The sequence below is a fragment of the Ammospiza nelsoni genome, chromosome 6, assembly GCF_027579445.1.
Source record: "Ammospiza nelsoni isolate bAmmNel1 chromosome 6, bAmmNel1.pri, whole genome shotgun sequence".
Lineage (NCBI taxonomy): Eukaryota > Metazoa > Chordata > Aves > Passeriformes > Passerellidae > Ammospiza > Ammospiza nelsoni.
The window spans coordinates 62537706-62549867 of record NC_080638.1 but is presented as its reverse complement, the minus strand read 5'-3'; the positions used below and the strand labels follow the sequence as shown (position 1 = coordinate 62549867).

Here is a 12162-nt window from a genome sequence, read left to right as displayed (position 1 = left end):
TCACAGATTTGTGTCTGTGTTATGGAAGAATCACAGATTTGTGTCTGTGTTAGAGAAGAATCACAGATTTGTGTCTGTGTTATGGAAGAATCACAGATTTGTGTTTGTGTTGTAGAAGAATCACAGAATCATGGAATGCTTTGGGTTGGAAAGGACCTTGAAAATCATCTCCTTCCAACCAGAGACACCTTCCACTATCCCTTGGGTTGCTCCAAGCCCCCAATCCATTTAACCTTGAAAATCTCCAAGGATGGGCAGTGATTGCTCTTCCCCTCACCCCAAACCAGCAGCTCCCCCAAAATGTCCCTTTTCCATCAATTCCTGTCAGCAGGATGTCTCCAAACTCAGCTCTCGCCACCCCCTGTCTGCTGCAGGGGACAGCTCTGCTGGGGAGAGATTTGATATATTTTAGATATAGATATTTCTTTAGATATAGATATAGATTATATAGATATAGATATAGATAGAGATAGAGATAGAGATATATAGATGATATACATATATATAGATATATATATTATATAGATATGATATAGATATGATATAGATATTTCTTTAGATATAGATATAGATATAGATGATATAGATATATATATAGATATAGATGATATAGTTATAGATATATAGATATAGATATAGATATATAGCTATAGCTATAGATATGATATAGATATGATATAGATATATAGCTATAGCTATGATATAGATATAGATATAGATATTATATAGATATTATATAGATATTATATAGATATAGATATAGATATAGATATAGATATAGATATAGATATAGATATAGATATAGATATAGATATAGATATAGATATAGATATATCGTTTATTGCTGTTTTTAAAAATATATCTGAGTGTCTGCAAACCTCTCCCGCATCCAAACCTGCGCCGATCCCGCTCCACAGCCGCCCCGGGACTCGCCCATCTGCTCGGTATTAAATTTCTCGGGGCTTAAAGCGCTGTAGGAATCCCAGCCGAGCCCCCAGGCCATGCCTGGCTCACACAGGCATCCCAATCCCCTGCTGCATGCATTCAGAGAGGTGCATTTTCAGCCTGGCAGCCGGTTTGCATCAGTGCCTTGCCAAAAAGTGATTTATTTTTTCCTTTTCCCCTCCTCGAGGTCCTGGAGCGGGGTCAGCAAGGGAGGAGCATCACCCCCTGGCCCTGCTGCTGTTGGAGGGCTGGAGTTGTCCCATTTTCAGGCATCTCTGCCACTTTTTTGTTGTTAAACCGAGGTTGGAGCAGCCCTGTTGGCTTTGAATCTCCCTCCTCACCACGTGCTTATCACTGGACGTTGGAAATAATTCCTCTTTCCCAAGCACAGCCATGGTTTGTGGATGCCAGGCAGTCTCAGCTTTTCCTCCCCGAGGCTGAGTCACCCTGGGGGCTGGGGACACCCACGGGCTGGCTTCTGCTGGGTTTGGGTTTAATTTGGATTACTGCTTTGATTAACCAAAAGAAACAACCACGGCCAGATTTCTGTGTCAGCAAAATAAATCTCCGTGTCTTCTCCCAGTGCTGGGGCTGCAGGAGCTGGGAATGGCTGTGCCTTGCCTTGCCAGGACCCTCCTCATCCTCTGCTGCTGGTTTGATGCTCAGACACCCCAAACCCAGCTGTGATTTCCACATCGCTGGAAACCCTCCGTGCCCACCACATCCTGGTTTTCCTTTGGCTCAGCATCATGGAGCAAACAACCACAAAGCTCCTCATCCTCTCTGCTGCCTGTCCCTGAGGTGGATCATCCTTCCCTCCCCGTGGGCTCCAGCTCTCCCCATTTCCCTCCTTAATCCCTTTTCCAGTGTGCTCCTCACGCTTCCTCCTCACCCCTGTCCATCCTGAGAGTGTGCCCACTCCCATCTGTGCCGTATTTTATCTGCTGTTTCTCCAGATTTTAGGAGAACCACAACATTTTTTACCCCAACATCTCATCACCACTTGCATCTTTTCATCCAAGGAGAAAAGCAGTTTTCATCTAGGAAATATCCTGGGAAACCCAGCAGAAAACGACATTGGATCAATCACCTCAAGCCCCCTGTGACCCTTCCCTGTTTCCTGCAGTTTCCCACCGGGCTTCTCCCATCTCCCACCCTCGGGGGGCCGTGTGGGGAAGGGCTGTGGTCGTCGGCAGCCTCTGCCTTCCCATGGCCCTTCCCCGACCTCCTCTGCTTCTGTGCTCAGCGTTTTCTGCCTCATCACCTGCCCTGCTCCGGCCAGGGCCCGCCCGGGCCCTGAAAGCCCCGGGGATGGACGGACCGGGGGCTCTGGGCCCATCTTGTCACCTCCCCATCCTGCTGAGCTCAGGCTGGGCAATAGGTGACTGCTTTTCAGGGTGGGCAATAGGGGACTGTTCTTCAGGGTGGCGGTAGGTGAGTGTTTTTCAGAGAGGCAATAGGAGGTGAATGTTTTTTGGGGAGGCAATAGAGGTGAAGGCTTTTCAGGGAGGAAAAAGGGGGGGAATGTTTTTCAGGGAGGGAATAGGAGGTGAATGTTTTCAGGGAGGCAATAGGAGTGAATGTTTTCGGGGAGGCAATAGGAGGGGAATAATTTTCAGGGAGGCAATAGGAGGGGAATGTTGTCAGGGAGGCAATAGGCGAGTGTTTTTCAGGGAGGCAACAGGTGAATGTTTTCAGGGAGGCAATAGGAGGGGCATGTTTTTTGGGGAGGCAATAGGTGAACGTTTTCAAGGAGGCAATAGGTGAATGTTTTTCAGGCTGGGCAATAGGAGGTGAATCTTTTTCAGGGAGGCAATAGGTGAATGTTTTTGGGGAGGCAATAGGTGAATGTTTTTGGGGAGGCAATAGGTGAATGTTTTCAGGCTGCACAATAGGAGGTGAATGTTTTTCAGGGAGGCAATAGGTGAATTTCAGGAAGACAATAGGAGGTGGATGTTTTCAGGAAGGCAAGAGGAGATGAATATTTTTCAGGAAAGCAAAAGAAGGTGAATGTTTTCAGGCTGGGCAATAGGAGGTGAGTGTTCTTCTGGGAGGCAATAGGTGAATGTTTTTGGGGAGGCAATAGGTGAATGTTTTCAGGCTGGGCAATAGGAGGTGGATGTTTTCAGGAAGGCAAGAGGAGATGAGTATTTTTCAGGAAAGCAAAAGAAGGTGAATGTTTTCAGGCTGGGCAATAGGAGGTGAGTGTTCTTCTGGGAGGCAATAGGTGAACCTTTTTCAGGGAGGCAATAGGTGAATGTTTTCAGGCTGGGCAATAGGAGGTGAGTGTTTTTCAGGGAGGCAATGGGTGAATGTTTTTCAGAGAGACAGTAAGTGAGTGTTTTCCAGGGAGCCATCCCATCACACACCCATCTCTGGAGCTGTTCCAGCCGAGATCCTGGCGCTGCCTGCCAGGAGCGCGCTCGGCGCCCTGCGCTCGCGTGTCTCGAAGCTGCCCGGACCTGCTGCATCCCAGAGAAGGAGCCTGGGGCTGTGGGGCAGGACTGGGAGCATCCCTGGCACGCCCTGGGTGCTGCTCTTGGAGTGGGAGGAATTGCCCAGCCCCTCCAGGCCAGCCCTTCCTTATCCTGGGTTTTATGGAGCAAGGGTGCAGCCAGTCCTGGGGCACGTGGTGTGAGAGGATCAGTGCAGAACTGAGGAGATGAATTTGTGCCAGGGGAGGATTAGGTTGGGTACTAGGGGAAATATTAGGGGAAATTCCTTGATGGAATGATGGTCAGGCACTGGCACAGCTGCCCAGGGTAGCAGTGGAGTCACTGCAGGGATGTAAAAGCTTTGTGGATGTGGCAGTTGGGGACATCTCGTGCTGGGTTCAGCTCAGATCCTGTGATTCCCTCAATCCCTGGGCTGCTTCCCACGGCCTGGCCAGGGAGTGGGGTCTACAGGGGACTCCAGGAGAGCTGGAGAGGGCCTTGGACAAGTGACAGGACACAGGGAATGGTTTCCCACTGCCAGAGGGCAGGGATGGAGGGGATATAGGGAAGGAATTCTTTCCTGTGAAGGATGTGAAGCCCTGGCACAGGGTACCAGAGAAGCTGTGGCTGCCCCTGGATCCCTGGAAATGTTCCAGGCCAGGTTGGACAGGGCTTGGAGCAACCTGGGATAGTGGAGCTTGTCCCTGCCCTTGGCAGGAGGGGGAATGAGCTGAGCTTTAAGGTCCTTTCCAACCCAAACCATTCCAGAATTTTGTAACTTTTTGTTGCTTTTTGGTGTCATTTGTTTCGGCAAACCTGGGACAAGGCAGCAGGAGGGAGCCCAAGGCTGGCATGGGATGGCTCCATCCTATGGAATTGTTTATGGCCTTTCCATGGCACAGATAGACCCCAAAAACCAGGAGTGGCAGCTGAATGTTAAATAGAAGATTTGACTTTTATTTAAAATAAAATGTATTTGAACATAGTCTTGATACCACGGACTGTGGGAACGCAACACTGGATATTCCTTGGCATTAGGTGGGCACAGGACCCCTCCTCGTTAGCATTAATGTGGGAATGGCTTAATGAACCTGGCAGCCCTGGGCCCAGGGATCAGCTACTGAGGGTGTTGTGGCACAGCTCTGGAATCCCCTTTAACTTAGATCAAAATTTACTGGACTGAAATTGTATTTTTTGTGGGTTTTTTATTCCTCGGTTTGTCCCCGTACCCCTTCCAGACATCCTACAGTTACTGCTGATCTATGCAATATCCTAGCTGGCTTGTGAGACTAGTTACAAAAACTGTACAACTTTATAAAATTTGTGGTTTTTTACATTAGTTACACAAAAACCTTTACTTCATAAACCTTTTACTTCATATCGTAATGAAAAAATTTGCATATCAGAGGCAGAACAGTGACTATGCTGGTGAATACTAAAAATGTCATAATACAATATGGTGTACAAATAAAATTAAAAAAAAAAAAAAGACAATATAAATGATTATCAAAAGGCAAGTTAAACAAATAAAACCAAGCTATAACAGACTAACAGAAGATCATCTTCGAGGCCACACAAAACTATCCTCAAAGTCATGTCAGGCACCTTCAGAGTCCTGGTGTAGTGTGAGAGGAGAGATGGCAGCTCTGCTTGGGAGCAGGACGACTTCAAACAGGTCAAATGTACAGAATAAAAACACAAAAAAAAAAGGAAATAAAACACTCATGCATTAAACATGATAAATAGACTTCATATAGGTTAGCCCTGGATGGCTTTACAAGAAGATGGCTTAGAGTTCTCTTCAAAAATTGGCTTTTTTTAAGTCAGTTAAATCTTTATCCTGATCTGCCCATCGGAGTCTGGATCTGTGGGTCACCGTCACCCTGCCCAGACACGGTCTGGTTATAGCAAATTAATAGAAGTGCTCATTAGTGCACACAGATTAACTGGTCTGGTAATGAAGAAAAAAAAAAAAAAAGTAAAAAAAAAAAAAAAAGAAAAAAAAGAAAAAAAAGAAAAAAAAACAACGAAAAATCCAATTGTTAAAAAAAAAAAAAAAAGATACATTTCAAGCTTACTTTATTAAGCAGCATTATGTCAAAGGACAGCTTTGGAAAGTTAAACATGAATATGGCCATGGGGGTTCCTGTGGGGCGAGGCTGCGGGGCTCACACCCAGCCACTGGTCAGTTTGTAGAACATCTCCTCGTCCAGGCTCTCGTTCTGGTCCTTGGCCCGCGTGGACAGGAAGATGTAGCCCCCGATGAACTCGTGCACCACCTTGCAATCCACCTCGGTGCAGATGAACGACACCCGCACCTCGTCCGCGAACTCCACCGTCACCTGCGGGCACACAGAGCCCAGCTCAGCCCAGCCCTGCCTCCCCCTCTCCCTCATTTCGGGGTGTTCAGAGGGTTTTCTAATGCCTGAGCTAAATTTTGTGGTGCCAGTGTAGGAGTGAGCCCGGAGGAAGCCAAGGGTTGGAGCTCCTCTGCTCTGGAGCCAGGCTGGAGAGCTGGGGGTGCTGCCCTGGAGAGGAGAAGGCTCCAGGGAGAGCTCAGAGCCCCTGGCAGGGCCTGAAGGGGCTCCAGGAGAGCTGCAGAGGGACTGGGGACAAGGCATGGAGGGACAGGAGCCAGGGAATGGCTCCCAGTGCCAGAGGGCAGGGATGGATGGGATTTGGGAAGGAATTCTTCTCTGGTTGCCCAGAGCAGCTGTGGCTGCCCCTGGATCCCTGGCAGTGTCCCAGGCCAGGTTTAACAGGGCTTGGAGCAGCCTGGGACAGAGGAAGGTGTCCCTGCCTTGGCAGGGGTGGGATGAGTTGATCTTTAAGGTCCCTCCCCACCTAAACCGTTCGGGGATTCTGTGAATGGTAATTTGGCCTTGAGGATCCTTATGAGTTCCTTCCCCCTTTAAATATCCTATGACTCTTATTCAAATATTTAGATACTGAAATACCTTTTGTGCCTTTTTTATTCTTTTCTATTTATTTATCCATTCATTTATTTATTTGAATTACCATTACCCCTTGTATTCCCTCATGACTCAGAAACAATCTCCCAGTGTGTTTCCACCTCTCCACAGTGAGCACGTGGCCACACTTTCCCTGCTTCCAGAAAAACAGGGATTGGGCACAGACCTGTTGAAATCTGGGCTTTCTTTCCACTCTTCTCTGGTTTTCTAAATTGAATTTTGGCCACTGAAATACCTTATGGGGGCTGGGGGAGCTCATTTTGGAGTGACTGAACAAACCATTCATTTATTGATGCTCATTCTCTTTTTGTCCCCCCATCAATGACAGCTCTGCAGGAGGGATGGGGATTCCCAGCAGAGTATCCAAGCTGGATAATTGGGATATCTGGGCTTGCAACTGAGTCAAAACAATGACTCTGAGGCAGAGGGGGACGCTGAATAATTTTTCCAGCAACTCTTAATGAGCTGCAAACTACAGGAGAACAGCCCTCACGTATCCCTGGCAGTTTTAATTGTGTGTTTTGCCAAAAAGGAGCCCAAAAATTTGTGCATCCAAATGTAACAGCAGGAGGAAAGCCCATCTCAGAGCCCGGGGAAGTAACTACTCTGATTTGTTTGGTATTTACATGAAAGTCTGAGTTGCACAGCAAATGAAAGGAATTTTAGTATGGATAAGGCTCTGTGTATTTGTGTTATGGGTTAGGATGGAGCCTGAGCATCAGTGCTGAGGTTTCACTTCATTTAATTGTGTGGGGGTCAGAGAATGGAGAAAATAATTCCTTTCTACAGGAGAGAAAGATTTGGGTTTTTTCTTAAAGGTCACACACAACTCCACCAGGGCCTAAAGGGACTCCAGGAGAGCTGGAGAGGGACCTGGGACAAGGGATGGAGGGACAGGAGCCAGGGAATGGCTGCCACTGCCAGAGGGCAGGGATGGATGGGAGATTGGGAACTGGGAATTCCTGGCTGTGAGGGTGGTGAGCATGCCCAGAGCAGCTGTGGCTGCCCCTGGATCCCTGGAAGTGTCCAAGGCCAGGCTGGATGGAGCTTGGAGCAACCTGGGACAGCGAGAGGCTCATGGCAGGGGGCAGGAACAAGATGAGCTTTAAGGTCCCTCCCATCCCAACCCATGTGGGATTCCAGGACTCCAGGAGTGGTTCCTGTCTCTCTGACAGGAGCAGGGGAGAGCACAGGGTGTCAGACACATCTCACCATTTTGATCTCCCAGTTGACATTCCACTGTTTCATGTTGCTGAAGCGCCAGGTCTTGACGGCGTCGCCCGTGCTGGCGTCCATGCGGATCAGCCGGTTGTAGGCGATGCCGATCAGCTCATCCTTCTTCCCACCCTGGAACCTGGCACAGGGATTGAGAAAAACAGGTCACACACACAAACCCAGCAGCTGAGTTTACTTGTAAAACCGTTTTTACAAATCACAGCAGCTCATGTTTTTAATTTCAGCTGCAGCGCGACTTCCTTGGCCAAGGACGTGCACAGGGATGTCCTTGCCCATGGCAGGGGGCTGGAATGAGATGAACTTTGAGGTCCCTTCCAACCCAAGCAAATCCAACTTAATCCAACCCAATCCAAGGCAGCCCAACCCAACCCAATTCAACACAACCCAATCTAACCCAACCCAATCCAAGCCAACCAAACCCAATCCAATGCATCCCAACCCAACGCAACCAAACCCAACCCAATCTAATCCAAGGCAACACAACCCAACCCAATCCAGGGCAACACAACCCAATGCAACCAAACCCAACCTAATCCAATGCAACCCAACTCAACCCAATCCAATGCAACCCAACTCAACCCAATCCAAAGCAACACAACCCAGCCCAGCCCAACCCAACCCAACCCAACCCAACCCAACCCAAGGCAATCCAACCCAACCCAATCCAATCCAACCCAGCCCAATGCATCCAAACCCAACCTAATCCAACCCAACCTAATCCAATGCAACCCAACTCAACCCAATCCAAAGCAACACAACCCAATCCAACCCAACTCAACCTAACCCAACCCAACCCAACTCAACCCAACCCAATGCATCCAAACCCAACCCAACCCAGCCAAACCCAACCCAACCCAACTCAACCCAATCCAATGCATCCAAACCCAACCGATTCCACAATGATTCCAGGGTATTTAACCCACTCCCTGTACCCATGAAGGACACTCCTCCAGCCCAGCCCGGCCCAGCCCCGCAGCCGCACCCACCTGGCATTGAAGTGCGTGATGCCGAACTCAGGCAGCGACTGCCAGGCTTGGATAAAGCGCATCTTGGCCTCAATGAGGCTCATCTGGGCCACGTTCTGGTGAGCCTCCAGGATGCGTGCCGTGATCTGCAGGCGGCGAGACACAGCGGGGTCAGGGGACAGGGGACCTCAGTGCCACCTCCGCTGCCACGCGCGCGGATCCGAGCGCGGATAATCGATAATTCCTCCCCTGAGGTTTTGTTTCAGCTCCGACTGCTCAGAGCCCACGTGGAGATTCCCATCTCCACATACAGGAAAGCAAATATAGATCAGAGCTGTCTGACCAGAGATGTTCACATTCCCACTCATGCTCTCGGGAACTTTAAGGATGTGAGGAAACAACAAGGCAAATTTGTGGTGCAGGGTTTCCAGTTTCACCCCATAAGTCACTGGGGACTGTTATAAAACCTACCAGGGCCCAAGTGTCACGGGGAGGGTGCAGGTTTTGTTAGTGCTGTCACCGCTGCTCTCTAAACCAAAGGGGTTCTAGATTAAATTTATTTTAAGTTTATCTTAATTTTATTGTTGCTGTCACTTACCAAGTCTCTTACATAGCCTGGCTGAAGATGGCAAGGCGAAATGAAAAAATAAAAAAAAAAAAGAAAAGGAGGCAGAAAGAAAAAAAAAGCAATCAGAAATATGGCAACAAAGCAAAGAAAAAGTGTAAATTAACTGCAAACCAAAGTTCAAGCAAAAAAAAAAAAAAAAACCAAAACAAACCACATGCACAATTCCTTAGGTGGAAAAGCAGCCAAAGGGAATGTGAGCAGGGACAAGCGAGCAGAGAGTCACCGCTCACGCCAGCCCTGATGGAGCACTGGAGTGATCCCAGCTGGGCCCTGGCATTGTGGAGAGATGGTTTTGGTCCTCAGATGGTTTGGGATGGGTTTCAGGAAAAGGTTCCTCCCCCAGAGGGTGCTGGCAGTGCCCAGGCTGCCCAGGGAATGGGCACAGCCCCGAGGCTGCCAGAGCTCCAGGAGGGTTTGGCCCGCGCTGCCAGGGATGCCCAGGGTGGGATTGTTGGGGCTCTGGACTCTGATCCCTGTGGGTCCCTTCCCACTCAGGACATTCTGTGATTCCTGCTGGGGGTGAAGGGGAGGGGGAAGCTGCCAGTTCAGAGGTGGGTTCATGGCCTCACTGTCCTCTCCACATCTCTGCACAAACTCAAGGCCACTCTGGCTGGGGAAGCTCGAGGGGAAGCTCAGGAGCTCACTCTGAGCTCAGCAGATCTTTCTGTTTGGGATATGTGGAGAAATGACTGGGATACTGCTTGGGATTACAAGCAGATGAAGAGAACATCAGCTGTGCTTCTCAGAATGTGTCTGCCCCAGCTGGCTCTGACACCAGACTCTGGCAGGGCACCTGAGAGCTCTGAAAATCCCTATTTTGGGTCGGTTTTTGTTTATTTTAATTTAGGATTTGGTGCTTCCAATCCCAGCCAACCCTACGCTGCTGCACGTGGAGACAAACATCACCCCAGTGGGTTTGGGGCTGGTGAGGACCCAGAGCCTCCATAAATCCACAGCCAATTCCCATTTCAGCACCTCCTGTGGGCTGCACAGCCTCCTCCTCCTCCTCCCCCTCCTTCCCTGTGCCTCAGAAGGACCCTTGTGGTCAAATTCCTGACATTCCTGCAGCCTCCATCCCTCATTCCTCTCAGCAAACATCCTCTGCTGCTCCAGGCTTTGCCTCTAGCCACCAAGGAAAATCCTAAATCCACTGCTTAGCTGATGCCTGTGAGGGCCCTGGTGTCCACACCATGGCCACATCCTGACTGGGATCATCCCCATCGTGCTCATCCCCAAAATTCCATAGATTTTATTTTTATAACCAGGATACCTGCACACTAAGCAAGTTTTCCAAGCTAATATTTTTCCAGGTGCCTCTGTTTTCCCAGAAACCTAGAAAGTATTTTATATATATAAATATATATATCTATATATCTATATATGTTAAAGTAGTATATTTATGCAGCCTCTCCCTCCATCCAAGGGGATATAAAGGCTTATTCAGGAGAATAATAAGGGCTATATAAAATATAACTCCACTGCCAGGAAATCATCGTGCTGTGCCAATAAAAAGTTATATTTTTCCGGCTTCTCTTACTTGCAGCCTTCTTCTGGGCTTGGAGAAATCATATCCAGCCCCAGCCAGCAGCCTGAAGGATTTAAGTCACCAAAAGGCCACGGTGCAATGATTTCCTTATTTTTGCTGCTGTTCTGACATATAATTCTCTTTGAGAGAATCCTGCATTTATTCCCAGAGCGGAACAGTTCAGCCCTGTCAGGCAGGGATGGGATGGAGCGTGGATGGAGTTCAAGCACGAGTCACAGCAACTCAAAACCGAAGCAATGTTCCAAGGACTGGCATTTGGAAGCAGTGGAAAAGCAAAGAGAGAAATATGCAAACCGTGTTACAGCCAAGTGTGGATAAAGCACTGCAAGCAACTGCAACTCCGCTGATCCCGGGGATTTCTCCATGGATTCTGTGCAGGGGAAGGGGTTTTAACCCCAGCACCGGGCAGAGATGGGGCAGCTGGAGCCAAACCAGTATCAGCAGGGGCCAAACCATTCCCAGAATGTGTTTAAAATAAGCATCAAGCAATTTCAGATGCATTTCCAACTGAAGGCTCCCCGCCGTGCCCGTGCACTTCACACAGCACGTGGCACAATCCCGGTGCTGGGTGCCATCCCCAGGTGCTGGATCCAAACCAAACCCTTCAGTCCCACCTCCTTTTAGTAACCACGTGCATCCCAGTGAGTGAGGACATCCAAAACATCCAAACCACGCCGTGTTAAACACCAGCCACCGCCGGCACGCGTGTCCAGCCCAGGCAAGGCCACCAGCAGCACCTACCTGCTTGTTCTTGTACTTCTTCAGGTAGCGAGGAGACACCAGGCACTCGGGGTTGATGTCAGTGTTGATCTGCTCTGGGATGAGCTGCGGGTCTGGGTTCAAATGCTGCATTTTCAGGAAGGACAGGATGTTCTGCACTTCCATGCCGTAGGAGCTGTCGGCCATGGTCTTGCCCTTGGAGGCCAGGCGGCAGGCGGCCATCCAGCTGGCGTACTGCGTCTCCTGCCCCCCAAAACAGGGACACGTGTCTGTCACAGCCATGGGGGGACCACCACACCCCTCAAAAAACACCCCATGGAGCCCTCATTCCCCTCCCAGCCTCAGGAGACTCCAGCATGCACAAAGACAGGCAGGAACCCAACCAATGTGGGGCCAAAAACCACACGACAAAGCTAAAGTTGATTTTCTGCTCCAGGAGTGTTTGGACAGCGCTGCCAGGGATGCCCAGGGTAGGATTGTTGGAGGTCTGGACTCTGACCCTTATGGTCCCTTCCCACTCAGGACATTCTGTGATTCCTGCTGGGGGTGAAGGAGAGGGGGAAGCTGCCAGTTCAGAGGTGGGTTCATGGCCTCACTTTCCTCTCCAGGTCTCTGCACAAACTCAAGGCCACTCTGGCTGGGGAAGCTCGAGGGGAAGCTCAGGAGCTCACTCTGAGCTCAGCAGATCTTTCTGTTTGGGATATGTGGAGAAATG

The 12162-nt window shown here is 49.4% G+C and overlaps 1 protein-coding gene across 5 annotated transcripts in view; it reads right to left on the bottom strand.

Moving 5' to 3' along the window:
• Positions 1-5383: 5383 nt before the first annotated feature.
• FERMT2 (FERM domain containing kindlin 2) overlaps positions 5384-12162 on the bottom strand; it is a 53743-nt gene continuing 46964 nt past the window's right edge. For 3 of the 5 annotated variants that reach the window (XM_059474684.1, XM_059474683.1, XM_059474686.1), the window contains 5 exons: positions 11469-11690; positions 9152-9172; positions 8575-8699; positions 7565-7706; positions 5384-5722 (listed from right to left, as the gene is read on the bottom strand). In XM_059474684.1, the coding sequence (XP_059330667.1) occupies positions 5549-5722; positions 7565-7706; positions 8575-8699; positions 9152-9172; positions 11469-11690 (684 nt within the window). In that variant the 3' untranslated portion in view covers positions 5384-5548. The remainder of the gene's footprint in view (positions 5723-7564; positions 7707-8574; positions 8700-9151; positions 9173-11468; positions 11691-12162) is intronic. The other 2 variants (XM_059474685.1, XM_059474687.1) reach the window with 1 other exon arrangement.